The 22,084-nt window shown below is 42.6% G+C and overlaps 1 protein-coding gene across 1 annotated transcript in view; it reads left to right on the forward strand.

Annotated features, from left to right (window-relative positions):
• The window catches only part of TTBK1 (tau tubulin kinase 1), a 97,103-nt gene that overhangs the window by 3,888 nt on the left and 71,131 nt on the right, over positions 1–22,084 (forward strand). Inside the window, exons 3-4 of the mRNA XM_009706875.1 lie at positions 5,026–5,173; positions 19,743–19,816. Coding sequence (XP_009705177.1) covers positions 5,026–5,173; positions 19,743–19,816 — 222 coding nt within the window. The remainder of the gene's footprint in view (positions 1–5,025; positions 5,174–19,742; positions 19,817–22,084) is intronic.

The raw sequence follows: 22,084 nt of genomic DNA on the forward strand, positions 1-22,084 counted from the left end.
GCTTTTTATCAAACCTTTTGGATTTGAAGTATTCTTTTGAGTTATCATTCTTTTCTTGCAGGTATTTTTGATGCTTTGACTGGATGAAATTTGGACAGTACAGAGACCCCAGAGGGTGACTTCATCCACATGTGCTCTGAATGATGTGAACTACTTTGTTTATGGGAGGGAACAAAGTCAAACCACAGCTTGTACTTGCTTTGAACTAGGTATAGGCTGAATGGATGGCTCTCTCTATTTCACCTAAATGCTTTGTATTTGGGATTCATAACTGAGACTTATTAACAGTGCAGGAGCTGCCAACTCTGTCTTGAGCTTTGAATACAAGTGGTGACTTTTGTACACCTGTATGCTCTTTTGTCAGGGGCAATCCATGCTTTGGTTTCTTCCAGGTTTCTGAGGTTCTTGAAGTTTTGGTTACGCTTGTCCTTCTCCTGTTTATTTTGGAAACCTTGCTGGAAGCCCCACAAACTTTTGTGGACTCTTCACCTTGTCTTGGTCACGGAGGCCATTTATGGTTCCAAGAAGGAACCTGGGACAAGGAATGTGCTTTGTCAATCTTGGGGCCTGTTTTTGTCTCACTTTGTGCAGAATTGCTTTTAAATGGGCTTTGGCAGGTCTTCTGATGATTTAGAACGTGGCTGGTTGACTTCTCCTTGATTGGCTTCTCAGTTCATGCCTGTTTTATAGAAGTTAGTTTTCCCTTGAGATCAGTATAACTCCAGTCCTCCTAAGCAAATTGAGTGGACTCTTGAGAGTTTGGTGAATGCAAGTCCACTTTTCGTCACCCAGTGTTAAGTCAGATGAGACCTGCTAGCCATTTCTGGATCTAGTAGCCCATTTAGTTGGGCTGCAGGAGTTGCAGCCTTGACTATACAAGTGTTCCTAAAAGGCAGTCACAGTAGTCACTGTTTGACCTTGTCAACGTTTGAAGCCTGTGAGTGACAGCCTTAACCCTGGCTGAGTTCACTGTAGGTCGCTGGCTCTCAGTTTGGTCCTTTGCTCTGGATTCAGAGCACGTGTTCTTGTTCCTGACCTTGCCATTGATCCTGAGACCGAACCACTCGTGCCTTGGTCCTGGAGTGTTTTCCTGGGAAGGTCTGGTCTTCATATGATACCCTTGGAAGGCAGACTTTGTTTAGAGCAGCCGTGTCTTATACACTTGCTGAATAAAAGATTAAATTTGTAATTGAAGGCTATTTTTGGTTGGGGCGGGGGGTGTTGCCTTGTGGTTTTTTTTTTTTTGAACTGTCCCTCTGAGAGTACTGATTTTTGCTTAGTGGGAAGACTGTGTGTTGTTTTGGTTTGGTGTTTTGTTGTTTTTTTTTTTTTCCCAATAGACTCGGGAAGATTGTGCTGTGAGAGTATTTTCAGGATAAATCCAAAATATTTCAGGATATCCCTTCAAAGGGAGCCATCTGTGTCCTGTGTAACTACTGATAACATCCAGTAGGGCGTTTAGGAGTGGCTTGCCCCATCAGGACATGGCTGTTTTGTATTGGTGGTCCTGAGGGACAGTCCAGTTTAGGGAAATTCCTGAAACCCTCACACTGAGGGCTCAGATAGAGTGGCTTTTCAGTAACAGTTTACTCCAAAGGCCCAATGTGGCATGAAACCTCTTAGAATATGGAAGAAGCACCGCAATGAGCTGTATCGTCCTGTGGCCGTTAGTGGAATGCTGAAACGACTGAAATCTTGTCAGAGATGCAGCTTCCTTAATTTTAGTTGTCTATGTGCAAGTCCAAATAGATACCTGTGTTTGATCAGATGAATTGTTCACTTGACTCCACAGGCTGTAATGGAAACTTGGATGCCCGGCTAACATACAGGCTCGTGCGTTTAGGTAGAATGAATCCTGTTGGTGTTGTCAGCCTGTATCCCCGATTTAACAGTAAATGGACTGGTGGAAGGTAGGAAACAGGATGAGAAGAAAATACTCCCTGAGCAGTGAGGCTTAGCATGGGCTGGTGATTCATGATTACCGCTTAAGTGACTCTCGTTAGATGTTCCCTTCTCTTTCTTGACTTTGTGTTTAAGAGTTTCATTATTCATTTATTTTCTTGAGTGGTATATGCCCACCTCTCCTTTATGTCCAGCAGAAGGCTGTGCTGAGTTCACTTTAGACAGTGAACTCCCACAAACTACCCAAGCAATGAGGAAATACCTGTGTGGTGAGCCCCTGACCTCAGCCAAGACCTTGACTTGCAAGGTAACGACTTGCTCTGCAACAAGAAAAGACTGCTGATGGCCTCTGGATGTTGCTGAAAAATCAAGGAGGATGGCAGTGCTGATAATGATCAATAGGACCATCTGGTGTGCTGGGAAAAGTATGCCAGAGAATAATTTCCATAAGAGGGTGAGAAAGGATGTGAGGAAGCAGAGGCAGCTTGAGGGCTCTTGGACAGTGAGGTGCATCCATTGGTTGGCATGTGTGTATAAAATTTGTTTTGTGATTCAGCAGAAGCTCTGGTCTTGTTCTCCTGTCATCTCACATTTGTCGCTCTGTAGATTTATATGCGTCCTCCAATTTGGCTGTTTTTCCCCCAGGTGAGCAGTCTCAGTACCTGTGGCTTTTTTTCCTGAACCTGCTTCTCTGATACACACATTCTTTTGCATTTTCTGAGGTAGCAGTCCTAGTCTGTCCTTAGTTTTTCCAGACTCCTGATCATTGTCTTCATCCTGAAATGAACCACTCCTCAGTGTGAACCTCTAGCAGCAAGGTGATTGATATTGTGCATTGTACATGACTGGACCTTCCTACGGATCCTTATGGTGCTGCTATCCTAAGCATATTACTGTGTTGTTCCATTTATATTGTAGTAGCTTTGCATTTTGGCAACTCTGGACATGGGAGCTCTGCCTGTCAAGGCCAGTGAATAGGAAAGGATCACTCTGACTGTCTATGCTGACTCAGCAGTATTTCTTCCCAGATCCATTTCTTGCATTTGCAACCCAGTGAGATGTTTGGGTAGCCTGTGTTTCTTCTCCATCCCAGCTATATTGTGTTATATTTATTACTGTTGACTTCTGCTTGTTATGTTACCCATTTTCCCAGAGACTTTTTAAAATCTTCCTCAAAGTTCTTCTTGATCCTGACTAAACTTAATGCCTTCTGCAGCTTTTACTGTCCCTTTCCTTTTCCCTTCTGTGCTGTTGGTATGTCAGGCAACAGAAGATCGTGTGTGCTGAATCCTGAGGTATTAGCTGGCATGTTGTTGCTATACTGAATGTAGCATTGTTTTGATAGAAAGATTTTTAGTAACCAGCTCACTTAGTGTGAATTTCCAAGTAGAAGTAGGGCTGCACTGTAATAATTTATGAATAATATGTGGTGACCTAGTTACTGGACTGTTTACTGGATGAATATGCCTGTTTAGCCCAGTAGAAGGTTGTGAGGAAAAATAGCAAACAAAAGAAGTATGGCTCTGGACAGCAGATGAACCCCTCAAAGGGTTATCCAGAAATAGCTTCAGAGACAATAGTCAGGCCGTTGATATGGAAAGTACTACCTTCTTCATGCAGAGTTGGTTTTCTTGACCTGGGAGCCAGAGAAGCAAATGGTTTGGGTCACCTTAAGAAGAAGAAGAAAAAGAAAAGGAAAAAAAAACCAACCCAAAACAAAACAAAACCACAAAAAAACCCACAAAAAAACCCAAACCCCAAAAAACCCCAAACCCACAAAAAAACAAACCTGCGGTGCAGAAGATGCTTAAATATCATCTAAACCTCATTAAATGTTGTGTAAGATACATGTTTGACTATCTGCCTGATTTATACTTCTTTTTCTCTTCAAGTGTTATTGCTGCCACTGCAAAGAAGCAGCGCTCAGGGCTTCCTGAGCAGTTCTGAACAGAGGGAGCACAAAGTGCTGAAGGGAAGGGCTGCAGCTAGGTTCAATGAACAAGTGCTAAGCAGATCAAAGGAGCCCTGATCTAGTTCTGCTGTAAACCTGAATTTGTTCCTGGGCAGCATAGTATGCTTTATATTTATTTCTCTTAGATATATTTAAAATAATTTTCCTGGTGTGGACGTTAACACTTGCAACGCGTTAGGAGTCTGTCTTATACATGCATATGTATAACTATATGTGCATATGCTGTCAAGTCTCAGCAGAAGGAGAGTCAAGGAATCGCCTTGCAGGAAAGGCAGAGGATTCTAGCTTGCTCTCTGAGTGGGTGGCTACTCTAGAACAGGCAGACGATCTATCTCTAGTAGTTGCATATCAAATATGCTGGAACTTAGACATCTTTTGCTTTGAGTTTATGTCAATTGAAATTGTTTTCATTTCCAAATAGTGATATCCTTCTATTGTGAAACAGTCTTTAATTTTGCTCAGTGACACAAAAAGCATCATTTGGTGTGTAAAATTAAGAAGAACAAAAAAGGAGAGAAAGAGAGAATTAGAAACAATGGAGCTGTACTTGTGGCTTGTACATAACTGTTTTGAGGTAATGCAGTTGGCAGTGGTCTGAAATGGGACACTGAAATAACCTCACTAGCAGAGCAGGTCAAGTGTCTTGTAAAATATTCCAGTGAGTGTTTTGTTCTGCATTTAAAATCCTGTGAATAGATGTAAACTTCATTTAAGTCATTTCTTGAAAGCATTAGTTCCAGCTACCATGGTTGTGTTTTACTGCAGAGATGTGTTTGTTGAGAGGAAATGACAGTTTTTATCTACCATGGTCTTGGATAGTGGTTCTACTATCTCCTTGAAGGGTCTTTCCTTGAATTTTGGCAAGAACGTTATTGAGGTAATAAACATTATCATTAGCTTCTAAATATATCACATGTCATCACTTGCTAGGCTTGTTCTTTGTTGTTACAGCAAAGAATTTATACATAGCACAGTCAAGTGGGTAGCTGGACTTTTGCCTAGCTGTGCAGTGAAGGGATTCAGGCACAGCACAGATTGGGAGCTGAGTTTGTTCTCCCTTTGCAGTAAAGAAGCTAGTGCCTGGCTCTGTGAGAGCCAGTTTGATGTTGTCTTTCTTGTACATTGTACCAAACCTCTTTCTACTTTTCTAGTTGAAGAAGATTGGTGGCGGTGGCTTTGGGGAGATCTATGAGGCGATGGATCTGCTGACCCGTGAGAATGTGGCCTTGAAGGTGGAATCAGCCCAGCAGCCCAAGCAAGTTCTCAAGATGGAAGTGGCTGTCCTGAAAAAGCTGCAAGGTAAGGCAGAAGGCTCTTTGAAAGTCCTAAAGGTCACTGTGCATGTTAACAACTAGAATCTTGAAGTTTCAAAATTTTTTTTTATAATTTTCTCTTCAGCTTCCATCTATATGTGATATTACATTAAATCATTCAGCTCAGAAAGTTACTGCTTTCTACGACGTGTCCTACTACAGGGACTATTTTTTTTGTCTGCCAGGCTGTAAGTACAATGAAGAGACTTAAACTGAACTATTGGTGTGCTGGTCTCTGCAGTCTAGTGATACTGATTAGATAATAAGGAATAGAGCAAGGAATGTCTGACTAAGAAATGAGGTTAGCTGATTGCTTCCCAGAGGACCAGGACAATGTTTGTGACTATAGCACTGTGAGCACGACAGAGTCTCCAAGTAAAATGGTTGACTAATAGATGAGGGCAAAAAGTGGATAACAGGAAGTATAGAGAAACTGGCAATTAGTTAATTTTTCATGGGCCTGACTGTCCTGAAGGCAAAATGTGAAGTGGTTTTTAGATCTCTTGTTTTGGGGAGTGGTGGTTTTGGAATTATGTTAACTTGAATGATATGCGTATTCTTAATTTTCTTTAACACAGCTTTATATTGATTTGGATGTGGAAGTCAGCCCTAGGACCATCAATTTCTGCAGTTGAACTTGGCAAAGCTTATAAGCAGATTTCAAATTGGGGATCAGCAAAATGGGAGCCTTCCTTGACTCGTGTCCAACCCTGCTTCCACTTAAGAAATTACACTGAGGGGGGACTTGCCTTATGCCAAGATACTGTTCTCTGTTTGCCTAGGTGAAACTATAAACAAGACTAAAAGTCAAAACTTCCTTTGCTGATCTTTAAAGTCTTTAAAGTGACAGTCTTTCTCAGGAGTGGACTAGTGGAATAGGGTGAAACAAGCCTGCCAGTATCCCAAAGGCTTTTGCAATGCTGGCGAGATACAGTTTAACACCAAAGGGTGCAAGGGAGCAGTCTTGCTGCACTTGCTCCTGCCTGAAGGAACAGTGAGGAGGCTTCTACTGAAAACTGCTAGGGGAGGATGTAGAATCACAGAATGGTTTGGGTGGAAGGGACCTTAAAGATCACCTAGTTCCAACCCCCTGCTGTGGGCAGGGACACCTTCCACCAGACCAGGTTGCTCAAAGCCCCATCCAACCTGGCCTTGAACACTCCCAGGGATGGGGCAGCCACAGCTTCTCTGGGCAACCTGTGCCACTGCCTCACCACCCTCACTGGGAAGAATTTTTTCCTAGTATCTCATCTGAATCTTCCCGCTTTCAGTTTAAAGCCATTGCCTCTTGTCCTGTCACTCCCTCCCCTTGTAAAAAGTCCCTCCCCAGCTTTCTTGTAGGCCCCTTTAGGCACTGGAAGGCTGCTCTAAGGTCTGCCCGGAGCCTTCTCTTCTGCAGGCTGAACAACCCCAACTCTCTCAGCCTGTCCTCACAGCAGAGGTGCTCCAGCCCTCAGATCATCTTCATGGCCTCCTCTGGACTTGCTCCAACAGGTCCATGTCCTTCTTGCACTGAGGACCCCAGAGCTGAAGGCAGTACTGCAGGGGGGTCTCACCAGAGCAGAGTGGAGGGGCAGAATCCCCTCCCTCGACCTGCTGGTCACGCCGCTTTGGATGCAGCCCAGGATACAGTTGGCTTTCTGGGCTGCGAGCACACGTTGCTGGGTCATGTTGAGCTTCTCGTCACCCAGCACCCCCACGTCTTCCTCCTCAGGGCTGCTCTCAGTGTAAACAAGGAATTTCTAAATCTACCATTGAGGAACTGAGAACTGCTGTTTGCTGAAATGCATTGTGCATGGATTTCCTTATGAAGGCAAGGCCAGCTATTGACAGGTACAGTTTGCATGTCCTAGTATAATATGCCTTTGAAGGAATGTTCCTTTTTGAAGGATTCCTGCTTGGGCTGAGGAAACACCTTCCCATGAAGCAAGGCTTATGCTTCAGAGATACAGTTGTGGCCCTGTGTCCCTGTCTGTATCTCTGCCCCTGCACAAAATCTCCAGAGACAGGATTGAATTAGAAGGTGAGATAGTTGCAGGTCTTGTGAAACAGGAGTTACTCAATGTTTGTGACTGATTGCCTCTAGGTGGAAGTCAGTGGATTATTTTTGAAGGTCACATAGTTTTTCACAGTTCAGCTCTTCGAAGGAGAGGCCTGATAAGGCCTTTTTTGAATACACTGTATTGTAATAGATGCAGCTGAGCTGTGTAAAGAGAATCGAAGCAAAGGAGAAATCAACCCAGGTTGTTAGGAGGAAGGTTGCTGTTGATCTGTGAAAGACCTGGATACACAGAGCTCCCAGAGAAGAGCAGAGCAGGTGGCTGAGGCCTGAAAGCAATGTAGTGAGGGCAAGCAAGGTTGTATGCTTGGAACTGCTCTGAATTAAGTGAGAATGTGACTGTGTAGAATGGTGGATTATTAGAATACCAAGAGATGATGCTGTCGTGCTGGCTAGTGTTAATATGTGTTACATCCAGGGCAGGAAGTGCTTGAAAAGCATGACCTGAAGTCCGCAAGTGAGAACTAGGATCAGAATATGTTCAAGGAGTTGACCAATACTCATGCTTTGCAATCAGTGTTTCTTTCTAGGAAACAGTTGAGAATACTAAATGCTTGAAAAAACACCCACAGTTGTACACAGCATGATTGTGGTAACTGGGGAGAGGGAGTGGTGGTGTGTGGAATTAGGAAAGTCCCTTGGCAAAGCACTTAGCAAATATTAAGGGACAGAAAATGCAGAAGAAGCAGAATTGGCTATGCATCAGCTATCCAGCATTTAAGAATGACAAATTACTTCAGCCATATTTTTACAAATCAAGCTGTTCTGAGAAGAATGTAGCTTTTTTGGTTCGAGGTTAATCCCCAAATGCCTTACTGAAACAAATGATAAAGTTAAAATAAGAGATACGGTTGAGAGAGTTGGGAATCATGTATTGTGTATGTTTTCACTGTGAGCTGTTGCGAAGAGGTGAGAAGCATTTTAGAAAGGGAGATGCTGGCTTTATCCAAACAGCTGGTAGATGGAGGAAGTTGGTGGTATTACCATAGGTGATATAATCAGTTCGTGGGTTTCCAGGTGAAAAGCAACAGAACAATGTTGTCTAAAATTCCGCGGTATTTTTCTGGTACAATTGAGCATTGCAGTCCCTCTTAAATAGTACAGCATTATTATTTTCTATTTAGGTTTCACACCAACATTAAAGGACTAATGCGCTGCTGCTCTTTTCAGAGCTTGTGATCAGAGTCTTGCAAGTTGCTAGAGCTTCAGAGTTTGGGTTAGAGAGGGCTGACCTTTAGCCCATACTGCAGACCTGCTTCAGGACCTGATTTGGGTGCAACCCAACCTGTCAGTGCAGTAGCTCCTGATCAGTTTGGACTGCAGGCTGTTGCCAACAGTTGGACTTTCTGGGACACTTTCTGGAATGGCCACATAAGGAACATGCTGCAGGTCCCTCACAATGTTCTTTCTGTGCTGGCAGTTCACACAGAACAACTGGGGAACTAATCAGTTAATGACTCCTCTAGAGAGTCTCTATACCTTCTAATAAACCCTGTGTGTAGTTTTCTACTCTGAGAGTGGTCACTTTTTTTAACATGAGGGTGGTCAAATGCTGGCAGAGGTTGCCCGGAGAGGTTGTGGAGTCTCCATCCTTGGAGATATTCAAAACCCAACTGGATGTGGCCATGGACAACCTACTTTAACACTCTCTGCTTGAACAGGGGCTGTGGACTAGATGATTTCAAGAGGTCCCTTCCAACATAAATGATTCTGAGATACTTGTGCTTGACTAAGTCAGATCACTGCCGCTTCAGTATTTCTCTCCCTGTAGAGTCATTCTGTTCTGCTCTTACTTGATTTGATTTTTAAGGCTGTATAGTGCTTTTTCTTTACCTGTTTAGATATTAATGTCTTTGCCAAAGACACACTTCTTTCTGACTTGTATTGCTACTTGCAAGGATCATAGATCATCTTCTGACCAGCCTTCCAAATCTTCATACTGCCTTGGGGCTGACTGGTGCCCTTTTAGGCTTTAGGTGAAGCATGACTGAGAAGTCAGCTTAGAGAGATTCTTGTTCCAGCAGGTGATGAGCTGAAGCTCTCAGTTGTCCTGTTGTGGCACATTTACCCAAAAAGTTTCTAGCAAAATTTCTGTCTTTTTCTTGCCTTCCATGGACTATTTTAGTGGAAATCAAAACCTTTTGGTCCCACAGAGTTGCTGTAGAGTATATCCTTGTTCGGGCTGGGCTTGCAGCACTCAGGACATTCTGTCTGGAACTACTCTATCTGACCAGTTCTAATCAGAGCACCAAAAGATAACTTTTTTCTTTCTTTGTCAAGCACCATTTGGCTTACATTGTCCTGTTGCTGCCTTCTTCTGACCGGGCCTTGACACTGTTGAACCAAAGCCATTTTCTCTGTGTGTATTGGTAAGCTTGCTTGGCGAACAGGGAAATTGCATTCTCTTTTTGGTACCATTAGGAGTGTTGACCTTGGTATCACAATGTATTACTGTCCTTGCTGCTCAAGGAGGCCTGCACCCTCCACTGTGCCTGATTTTATCATAGAATTGTAGAATGGTTTGGTTGGAAGGGACCTTAAAAACCATCTGGTTCCAACTGCCCTGCGACGGGCAGGTACACCTTCCAGCAGACCAGGTTGCTCAAAGCCCATCCAACCTGGCCTTGAACACTTCCAGGGAGGGGGAAGCCACAGCTTCTCTGGGCAACCTGTGCCAGTGCCTCACCACCTTTACCACCTTCTAATCTAAATCTTCCCTCTTCCAGTTTAAAGCCCTTATCCCTTGTCCTATCACTCCATGCCCTTGTAAAAAGTCCCTCTCCAGCTTTCTTGTAGGCCCCATTTAGAAACCTGGGGAGGGACTTTTTACAAGTTTTGTGGTGTGTTGGTTGGTTGGTTGGTTTTTTTATCCATACCATCATTGCAGCACGAGCAGATGGGATCCTCCGTGATGCCAGGCCTCTTCCATGAGGAGTCACCATTTGAAAACAAGTCTTTCTTTTCAAGTCCTCACCATGTGGTGACATTCACGCAAACATACCTTGTTGTAGAATGAGCGGCCACTAGAGATTATGACCTTGGACCTCTTTTTCACTTGAGATTGCACCGTATATTTACCCACTGTCTGCTCTAGATGAAGTCCTCTGCTTTCATCGACACTAGCCTGAGCAAGCCTTTTGCCCTGACTACAGGAGTTGCTTACCACTTCTGTCGGGTTTGATTATCTCTGGCTTATCGGTTCCTTCCATGGATGAAGGAGTAAGCAGGACTAAGTTTACCTGGAGAATCAGAAAATTTTCCTTCCTTGAACAAGGCTGCTGTACAGTTCCCAGCTACTGGGTGTCATGGAGAGTCCAAGGAAGCACATCAGAGAGTAGACTTTTGCAGTAATAGATTCTTATATACATATTTATCTCTAAAATGTGCAGTAAGTAACAAGCAATATGGAAATGTTATAAAGAATTCATGGTGTACAGCAATAAGAAATGTGTGTATGTAGTTGGTATGTATAGGGATAATAAAACAAAGTAATAGTATGAAAAAAGATAATAAAACCCCCTATTTTATAGACAGTTAATAGAGAATTACCCTACTAGGAACAAAAATCTTACCTAAAACAAATTCAGAAACTGTTTCAGGGATAGTTTGGCGCATCTGCACAGGGAACTTCTGCATGAATACAGCTTCTCTGTCAGAAGAATACTATTTTCGTGCCAAGCCCTCATTTTATTACCTTAATCACTACTGTAAAATTATCTTGAAGTGAGATAATTGTATATGATTGTACCATTTGCACTTAATTCGAACCTATTGGGCTTTTCTACTTTGCAGCAGCATTTTGTAACCAAGCCTAAGCTGCATTGGCAAAATACTTCTTGCGGATACAACTTGTCTCCAGCAGACAAGGTTGCTGGTTTAGTTGTATCTGCAAGTGTTCTACTGTGTAGACAAACCTTTTGATCACCTACGTTAAAAAGCGAATAGAAGTAAGATCTGTACGGCTAAGTGAATTAGCAGCTTGCTTATCTGGAGAGCAAGAAGGGCCTTTTCTGGGTTTTCTGTGTTTTACCCTCTTAAGCTATGTCTACATTAGTGAGCAGTATAGTACTACCAGATACAAGCAGTTGCTCGTTACACTATAAACAGCATGTGTTTTGGGGATTTTGCTTTGGGTTAGTTTTAATCTGGTCCCCCTGTCTGAGGGACCAGTTGTTGGTTTGGACGCTCTCCTTTAGGATTTGGGACTATGTGGTGTGCATTTGGAATGGAGCTTCTGGGTCTGTTTGCTCAGAAAAGTTTACATGACCCAAAGCCACTCTGTGAACAACACTGACACATGATAATTGCGATGGTTTAAGGCAGTATGGAGGCTTGCTTTAAAAACTCATTGCTATTATAAACCAGGAGTCTGAGACTCCTGTTCTTTGGAATTGTGGGGAGAAGAAATAGGATGGTTTCCTGTCATTGAACACGTGTAAGGAAGAGTCCTGTCACTTCTAGAATAGCAGATGTTTTTCCATATCTTCAATGCTTTTCTAACCCTTTGGAATACAGACAGACAGAAACCTGCCTGCTCACTCTGTGACTTTTTTCCCCACCCTGAATTTGCTGTGGACATTCAGGTGGCAAAGGAGTGAAATATTATCCGGACTCTATTTTCCATCTTTGGATTAACCTCTTTGAGGTTAATCAAAACACAGCGGTTCTGTTAGAACAGCTCTTGCACAGCTTTTGAGGTGCTTGACCTGAGCTATCTCAGTGTCAGTCTGCCTTTCCAACAGCAGCCTTAACTGCAGAAATAGTCGACCAGTATCCCTGATTGAATCCAGTGGATTATTTTCTCTAGCTTTCGGGCTGCTGCAGAAAGGGGTGTGGAAACCATCTTTACATGCCAAAGGAGGTGCTATGTCTGCCCTAGGTGCTCAAATGGGGCTGTGTGCGGCCCAGCAGCAGATGCTTTGAATTCAAAAGTATTCTCCCTGTCCTTACCCACTTCTTGATGGGTCTCTCTGGGGGCACTCTGAGGACTTGTGAGACTAGAATGGTGCAAAAAGATCTCTCACGAGGCATGCACTTTGGATGCCTTCTAGTCCACGGGCTCCCCAGAATTTGGATGTGGCCATAGCATTTAGTTTCCTTTGCTGGCAGTCTCCTTGAAGCAGCCTAAGGGTCAGATTGTCAGTTAAAATTCTGGTGCTGAGCACTGTTTTCTGTTCATCCGCAGTGGCAGTTTTGCCCTGGTCTGAGGCTACAAGGCCCTGTGTACTTGCCTTTGACCTCACTTGGCAGCCAGATATTCCTAAGCTCTCTTCAGTGTGTCATTTTCTTTGTAAATACTTTCTCTTCAGTGTAACCAATCTCATTGTGTAGGACTCTGATTAATTTTATTCTGCAGTGCAGAGATCTTCTGCATATTGAGTAGTTGTGCAAGATGCAGCCTGGTCAGAGGCATTATAGTTTTTGAGTACCTGATTTTATTACAACGGATAGTGAAGCAGGGCTGTGTTACTTGTTCCCCATTTACTGTCAGGGGTTGGACAGGTAAGGGTTTCCTAAGAAAATAAGGGAAAAAGAGGGATTTTGCTTATTTCTTCTCATTTGTCAGTCCTGGTTTTCTTTTTGCATGTGTGAGTTTTTCATGTTAAAGTAGTGTCTCAACTCTCTGATTCAGTTTCTGTTACTTTTGTACAGACATTTTTTATGTTTCTATGGTATTTTGCTAGGCTGATGTAAGCAAGCTATCTGTAAAGACTGGAAAGCAGGGTAAATTACCCTTGGCAGGTTTTTAGGCTATCACAGGGTGGCAGATTCAGACACTTGATGTAGCTCTAGCCTCTCTGCTCAGCACTGTGTTTTTCCATGTGGAAGAGTCCTGTGGGTGTTTGAATGAACTGGCATTTGGGCCACATGTTTTCTATGTCAACCATGGTGTCACAGGATGAGGAAAGGATATGGGATGGATGAAAGAGAATTTAAAACACACTTCTTTTTTTTTGAGGCTGTGTTGAATTCTTGCTCCTTTGCTATTCTGCCTTGCCCTGTGTGGGATCTATTATCAGTTGCTCATCTTAAAGTTTTTAGCAGTCTTGGGAAACAAGTAGAGGAAATTATGCCATGCAAGGTCAGGCAGTTTTACCTTTTACTGTTTGATTAGAAGATGATAACCAGCCTTTTGGTTTTACGTTCATCAGTTCATTCGTTTATTACAGAAGCACTAGCAAGGTTAATCCAGTTGATTAAATCCTAGTTGATTACTATTGGATAATGTAGTTATTTAAGCCTTACTTCCAGGATAGAATTTGTTTTCTTTCATGTTCAAAACTCCTTCTCTCCAGCTGAGTTGACAAGTCCCTGAAGTCAGCTAGTTTGTCTGGCCAACTGCAAAGAAAACTGTATGCTTGTCAGCTTGGCTAAACTACAGACACTATTTCCAAGTAAAGTTAGAAGATGATAAAAATAACTTCTATTTCATTTTCTAGACCTGATGGATCCTCCATTTCTTTCAAATATTTGTACAGAAGGGAATTCAATATCCTCACAATAGAAAATCTGTGATAAGCTGATAAACCTCATACTGATGTTGACAAGTGAATAAAAAAGAAGATAGCTGGAAAATATATATTGTCTATAAAATCTATAATGTAGAGCATGAGAAATAGCTGCAGCTTTCCAAATGCCAGCGAGAGCAATTGTATAGCAAGATGTCTACGACTGTGCATATATATAATAGAGACCCTGGCAGTGCCAAGTGCTCAAAGTTATGTCATTGAGCACCTGGGCTTTTCCTATGCGGTTGTGTTTAGGGTTGAGCTGCTGGGTGGCTGGGCCGTGCTGGTTATTTTTGGCCAGCAGTATACGATTGGTTTTGATACTTCATGTATTAACCTGAATAAAAAGAAACTTGACTGATGATTCTGGAATTAAGCTGAGTTTGTGTTTAGAGAGGTCAGAGGTCACTGATGATGTGAGAGGCAGGGTTTAAAGAAAACTGAGTGTTTAACATGGATAGATCCAGAGGATAATTTAGGCTGGGGGGGGGGGATACCTCTGGAGGTCTCTAGTACAACCTCCTGCTCTGAGCAGAAAGAAATAGATTGGGTTGCTCTGGACCTTTTCCAGTGAAGTTTTGAATGATCTCCAAAGATAATCTTACAGCCTCTCTGGGCCCCTGTTCCAGGGTTTGACCACCCTCGTGGTGAAAAAGGAATCACAGAATCATACAATGGTTTAGTTGGAAGGGACCTTAAAAACCATCTGGTTCCAACCCCCCTGCCATGGGCAGGGACACCTTCCAGTAGACCAGGTTGCTCCAAGACCCATCCAACCTGGGCCTGGCCTTGAACACTTCCAGGGATGAGGCAGCCACAGCTTCTCAGGGCAACCTGTGCCACTGCCTCACCACCCTCACTGGGAAGAATTTCTTTCTGATGTCTCATCTAAATCTTCCCTCTTCCAGTTTAAAGCCTTTACCCCTTGTCCTGTCACTCCCTTCCCTTGTAAGAAGTCCCTCCCCAGCTTTCTTGTCGCCCCCTCTTAGGTACTGGAAGGCTGCTGTAAAGTCTGCCCAGAGCCTTCTCTTCTGCAGGCTGAACAACCCCAACTCTCTCAGCCTGTCCTCATAGGAGAGGTGCTCCAGCCCTAATGGGAATTTCCCATGTTGCGACTCACGTCCAATGCCTCTCTGTGCACCTCTGAGAACAAAGTCAGGCTCCATCTTCTCAGTACTCTTCTGTTAGGTGGCTTGGACCAGCAGTTAGATCCCTCTCTGCTGCCTTCCTAAGGCTGAACGAACCCAATTCTCTGACAATCTTTGAATGAAGAATTGGTAAGGTAACAGTGATAAAAGTAGCAATAGTTTCCATGAGCTTTATGATAATCAACGCAGTAGAAATTTTTTTGGTGTTTTGGGTGGACTGTTAGCAGTGAGACAGCTCATCTGCGGAGATGATTCACAAAATAATTTTAGTATAAATTTAAAAGATTAAATTTTTGAACTCCTTTGGGGAGAAGAGTAGGTATTTGTTTTCTGCAGGTGAAAATGCAGGAAGTATGGAGTCTGTTATCAAAAAAAAAGGTACTTCAAATTGTAACAACAATGTCACATATTTCTTTCTTAGTATTTATTTGATTAGTTTGCTGAAATGAAAATACATTGAAAATGAAATTGAAAATACATTGGGAATATTTAAGAACTTAAATGAGTAGAAGATTGCAATGAATATTGGTTTCCAGCAGTTTGAAATTGATCTGTGTTGAAAAATACACTCAAAAAAGGATCATTTAATTTTTTTAAGTGCTGCATAATGAAAGTTTTTCTTGTAATGAAAATTTTTAAGTATTAACATGGGGTATTTAATCTTACCTCTACAAGGTGATGAATATCTATCCTAGGGTGGAAGGGTTTTCCAGATACTTGAAGTTGTTTTTATACATGAGGACATGGTCATTGACTGTAATTTTTAAATTCCTTGAGAACAAGGATGGTGAAGACCATATCAGTAACTGAAATATTTGTATTTCTTACCCAGTATTATATAGAAGATTATTATGTTCATTTTAGTTTAAAGGCAGCAGTAGAAAGAATATTTTTCTTGGGTGAATGTTAAAACATTGCCTTAACTAAATGCTTGGAAAATGAATGCATGTGAAACAAAATAGAACAGATGTTCTCTGAAACTTTTCTCAGGTCAGTGTTTATGAACATCAGGCTGACTTACTCCTCCAACCTATGTTAGTTAGTTAACAGGCCAAAACTCTTTATAATAAAATCTCTTGTTCTGTTCCTTTACTTTGTTGGGAGATAACTGCTTTGTTTTAGTAATAAACAAATACAGATATAGGACTTATTTTCTAAACTGTGAACTTGTGATCTCTAATATCAGAGTGACTGTTCAGTGGAACAGTCTAGCAAAAGAGCAAGTGTGATCTGGCAGTGCTGTAAAATAGTTGTGAGGCTCCCCATACTAAGTATACCTTGATAAAACTTTCTGGTTTTTTTTTTTTTTTCCCTTTTCTTACTTTTCTGGCTTTGCTGTTCTCTGTGCTATGATCTTCATGCTTGAGGAGGGCATGTGTGAGGAAGGAGGGCTGTTTCCTTCTGCCTTAAAGGAAAGTATGACAGTCTCATCATGCTGGCTGCACAGAAGTTTATTAACAGGACTGTTCTTCTGTTCTTCATAATTCTGATCAGCCTTAGGACTGATCTGCAGGAATCCCAAAGTCACGCCTGACTGTCAGCCTCCATCTGCTACTTCGGCTCAGCATGAACTTCTCCGAGAGAGCAAACAGTTGTAACCTGGTGCCTTCTTTAGTTTAAAAATGAGTAAAAGCCTCAGAAACCCAGAGGGGTTGATGCTACAGGCTTTTATCACATCTATATGACCAGCTGTCTGTACATACACCACCTCTAAATGTGGCCTGCTTTCTCTACACTCTGTTATATTCCTTTTGTTTCATGCAGGAATTGGCACAGTCTTCCCTCCTCCCTCTTTTTTTTTTTTCTTTTCCTGGTGTTGCTTGTATTGCAGAATAGTGCATGGGAGAGCTATTCCAGGGAGAGCCTAAATTCTCAAGACCCAACAGGTCAGGTAGGAGCCCATTTTAGCCTGGGAAGGAGAATTCAGTATAAAATCAAGTCAGTTTGGGGATGTGGGTCATCAAGAACTGTCAGTCAGTTCATCATTTTCAAAAATTATAGTAAGCAGAAACATGTTGTAGGCATAAACGTGCATACAATTCTCAAAGATAATAAATTAAAAATTTATAATGCTTTTTCTTTCTGTACAACTTTGTGATCCAGAAAACAATCATGTTATGGAGGAAACTGTTCTGGTGTGGGAGGTTTTTTGTGTGTGGTTTTTTTTTTTTTTTAAAAAAAGAAAAAAGGTCTCAGGAATATACTTGAAATCAGAAGAGGGAGTACCGAATTAGCAGGGATGTGTCTTCAGTCACAATCAAGTGTATCGGACGCCACCACTCCTGTTTTGCTGAAATGGTTGATGTAGATGGCCATGTTCTCCCCATCAGAGGATTGGTTTTTAATGTTCTTGTCTGTGGTTTTACAGCAATAAAAAGGACATGATGTCCTGCCTGTCAGTGCTTTGCAATTATTTAAAACAATAAAAGCAAGTAAAAATTAGAATAATTTACCCTTTTTACCACCCAGTAGCTCTCGCTGACAGTAGAAACAGTCATTGTTTTGGCTGTTGTCTCAATATCCATCTCCTGGTGCTCTGAAAGGCAAAACAAAGTGAAGTGGGACTCGCAATGTGTCTGTAAGCAAGCCAGGCTGGTCTGTGTGAATCTGTACGGACTTAAAGAAGCCAGATCCGGGATGAGTACAGACCTGTGCTAGCCTGTCCATCCTATCTGAGACCTGTGTGGATTGCCAGTTTGCTGAAACACACAGGTATCATCAGCTCCTAAAGAAACATAACTGGTTCTTCCTGAGGTTATGCAGATGATACGTTGATTTTTTTGTAGCCACAAATCTGGCTTTGAGGCTGCTTTCACAGCAGCAGGCAGCATAGTCATCTGTATTGGGACCCATGGCAGGAAGCCGTGTAGGACAGTTGAGGGTTACTGGCCGTCCCTTCTTGGTAATGCCCACGCCAGGACAAATGCTACATCCAGACAGTGTTTCAAAGAGTTCCATCAGAAAACCAAAAACCTGTATGTCAAAATCAACACTGAATTTGCAGATAGTAGGAAACCAGTGGCACCCAGTACTCATCGGCACACAGAGGACATGGGCTTGATAGGTGAGAAAAAGAATCAAGGAAGAATGTGCACGCTGCCCTGATATATGCTGAAGAGGGTACTTTCCTGATCTCTGAATATCTTTGCCTGAAATATGGTGGCTTGTGATATTCCTTGAGGGTTTCAGCACGGTCTTGCGCACTCAGTCCTGAAACTGGACGATGTCCTTAAGTCCAATGCCAGAGACATGAAGGATCTGCAGCCACATAACCTTCATGCTTATCTAACCAGATATAGGTGGATACTAGGGTGGGTTGGTTGGTTTATTTTAAACCTGTTCTTCCAAAGGGAGTAAGGGTAGCCAAGGCCTCTGTCCCTCCAGCTCTGGTTGCCAGCAGCTCTGTTATGTTCTTATGGTAGGAGAGAGACTGTGAATATTCGGCCGTGGGATGCTGCTGGGCTCTGGAGGGCAGGCTCTTGATGCCTGGGATGGAGCTCCGTATTCCACAGCTGTATGTATTGTTGTGGTTCTCCACTGAGAAAGCTGTTTCTTTGTGTCCTGCAGCCCACCAGGTCCCTCTTCTGTCACATCTTGTTGTCCCCGACAGGTTTGAATGCCCCAGGTCTATGGTGCACACAATGAGAGCAATATCAGGGTCCCAAGGGCGTTGCAGGCAGTGGAGTTACTGATTACTGTATGTGTTCACATTCTTCCTTTTTTTTTTATTTTAAAACTGGGAAGTACCAAACAATAAGCTGTGGTTTAAAAGCTAATTAAAATCACCATTGCTCAAGTGCTACGAAGAAATACAGGGCAAAGCTATGCAATGATACTCATTGTCTTCTCTGCTTTGAAACCTCACCAGGAACGAAATGTTCACCACTGTGGTGTGCATCAACCTTTACTCTGTTATCAGTAGACTGCTATTAGAGGAACGCATGCATCATACTTCCCCTTTTGCTAATACAGAGAGCACACTGTCACAAATCCATTACAGGTCAGGATCTGAAACCACAGCCTCTACTCGCTCTGCCTTTTTTTTTTTTTTTTTTTTTTTGGAAGATATTTCCTGTCTGGTGCCACGTGATGAAACTTAGACATTGCAGAAGCACTTTTGTACCACAGAGAATAAACCTAGAGGACTAGCTGAGTGTTGCAGGGTGGCTGGTTGGTTTGGATTTTGCCTGAATAGATGTAGTTTGTACTTTTAACACCATGCCAGAACTCAACATGAAATTGCCTGGGTTTATTTCCTCCTTTTATTATGAAATTGCTTTAATGTTTCAATGGAGTTTTTCCATAAGCACCTTTCTTTTCCAGGTGTTTCTGACTATTAAAATCAGGGTTTGTCCATGTTGAAGTAGCATTAGTTTAGCTGCTTCAGGGTAAGCAATGCTAATAGATAAGTGTAGTGGTGGGGTGTAAAAGTCAGCATTTACTGAGTAAAGTTGGTGTCGTGAGCTTAAATGTGATCATGTCTGCTACCCATGATTTAGTCCAGGGATGGTGGTGGCTGTGGTGATGTTGCATGCACATGGTGGTTTTATAAACTGCAATTTGTCACACTCTTCCTTGTGCCCTGTGTCAGTTGGAGGATTTGTGCATCCCTGACACTCATTTCCACTCACGGCTATTTCACAGGCAGTTTTCTGGTTGAACGTCAGTACTCTCCTGAACTATGAGACTGGCAAGCTACAAAATCAGTCTGTTCTACAGAACTCCCTGCCTGATGCCACTTATGGTTACAAGCCCTTGATCAGAAACCATTTTTCTAAAAAACACGATCACAGGGATGTTACCTTATGTTCCATTCTGTATGTTTCTGTTTCTTTTCAGGGAAGGACCATGTTTGCAGATTTATTGGCTGTGGAAGGAATGAAAAATTTAATTATGTGGTCATGCAGCTTCAGGTGAGTTCTGTGCTTCCCCTCTACCCTCTTTGCCATGGAGATGGTATCACAGGGAAGGACTTACAGTGAGATAATAAGGCCAAGCACTGGTGTAGAGACTTTGTGGTACATAGAAAGTGGTGGAATGGGAGACAGTGAGAAGAGCTGGTGATGTTGCTGTGATATCCCTTGGGATAGCTCCAGTTGTCAAGATGCGCTAAGATATTTCATAGCTCTATTTTTCTAAGATGGCTTTCTGTCAGTTTTGTGGGGAAAGTGCTCAATTCAGAATGCTCGCAGGAGCTACGCAGCATATCATGCAGCAGTGGCAGCAGTTTGAAATATCTCCTGCTGAGCTCTGTGAAGCAGCATTCAAAATATCTGTCTTGTATCAGAGCTCGGAGTGCAGTGGGAGCCAGCAGTGTCACACCAGCAGCAGTCTTCTTGATGAAAGGGAGTGATCTCTGGCTCCCCCACCTCTACCAAGCTCAGCAGTAGCTTGGTTTCTGCTGTGAAAGTGCTTTTTCCTGTTTGAACACTGCTGATATTAAGTCAGTATGGGTAAATACTTGGGTAGCTAGTACATGGTGACTGTACTGCTAGACAGCCAGCTACTCCTACCAGAGTTAGCCAGCTGAAGTCTTACATGGGTAGACACCCATGCAATAACAGCAGGAGCTGCAGGGACCTTTGTATGGTTCAGCATGAAACTTCACCAAGAAAACATATATAGTTAGATCTTCAGAGCCCGAATATGGTGGTACTGTCACGAGAAGAGCTTTCTTTTTCACAAAAGTAGCTTTCTTTTACAGCATACTGTCACAGGAGAAAGAGTTGGAGGGGAACAAGTGGGAAGAGATGGCTGAGTCAAAAACACATGGAAGAAAGGCCTTTAAGGAGAGGGAGATTGTCCCTGCCTCAAGGGGAATACTTTCAAACTAAAGATGCTTCTCTCTGACACAACTGCCTTGGAAGCTGGCCTGTTTCAGCACCTGACATAAGAGTTGACAGGGAACTTGTCCTATCTCTCTTGCAGCTTGTATGATCAGGGCTTCGGACTGTGTGATTATACAATACAAGCCTACCCTTCCCCTGAAGAGCTTACAGCCCATGTCATGTTTCTTTATGTATAATTTGGGTGATAGAACACGCTGAAGGAAAGCGAGAAGGTTGAAGCACTAAGTAAGGAGAAGTAAGCTGCTGCATAAACTGGAAGGTTGTTTTTAATTAGTGAATAGTGAACGAAGTAAAATAGACACCAGCAGACCCCAGTGCTTCTTTAAAATAAGCTTCTAATTCTTTTGAAGTGTAGTTCTATTTTGCAAGGTGGATGTATAAAACCAGTAAATTCCTGGTGCTTGGGTTTGCCTTTTATGCACCATTGGCATCCCAACTGCTGTTAAGGGTAGAAAAACCCTTTTGTTCTCTAACCAACCCTGGCTGTTGCTGCTGCTGCAGTGTGAGTGTGAATATGATTCTTGACAGGGCTGATTGGGAGCTCATGGAACAGCAAGGCTTCTAACCCCCTAATCCTGTCCTTAACAAGCCTGATGAAGATGACGATACCTTGGAAAAAAATTTCTCTGCACAGAATATCTTACTTTCTAGCCTGTTCTTGACTAAGTAACTGAGCTTGTGGTGTAGGCAGAGCTGAAAATAATTTCATTATTCGCAAATGAAGACTTTGATACTTAAGGCATTAGGTAGTTTTGCACCATCACTCTTCAGGCTAAAATTCTGCTTCAACTTCATGGTCTGCTGAGACATGGTTTATCACATGTCCTTTTGACTGTTGTGTACTGCACTTCTCCTTTTCTCTTCAGTCACTGGGACTTCCACTCTAAGCTTTGCAACTTATTGCATCTGCTCTGTTTCCTAGCCAGCCTGATGGCGTTACTTGGAAAATAATGCTCATTTTCTGTCTTTTCCTGGGGGCAATATTGGATATTCACATGCCTTGGGTTGTTTCTGGAGAGCAGGTGTCTGAGACCATCTCCCAAACCAACTGAGGAAAATTATGACACATTTCAGTGTGCAGCTTTGAAAAAAAAAAATAAAAAATGTGCCTTTCCCTGTTACCTTTGGATAAGGGAGTTGGTGTCCAAGGAACCGCTTTACAGTGGAAAGAAAGATCTGCTGTCAGTTCAGTAACTTGGATCTTTCAGGATAGCGATGACAAATCTGTGTTGGCTCTAGTAAACTGTCAAAGAAATTAAAGAAGAAAAGCACTAGAGAAGTAGCTGGATCTTATTTTGTTCATGCTTCAAGAGTAAACCTGGGCCAGTTGTT

The sequence above is a fragment of the Cariama cristata genome, unplaced genomic scaffold, assembly GCF_000690535.1.
Source record: "Cariama cristata isolate BGI_N322 unplaced genomic scaffold, ASM69053v1 scaffold17080, whole genome shotgun sequence".
Classification (NCBI taxonomy): domain Eukaryota; kingdom Metazoa; phylum Chordata; class Aves; order Cariamiformes; family Cariamidae; genus Cariama; species Cariama cristata.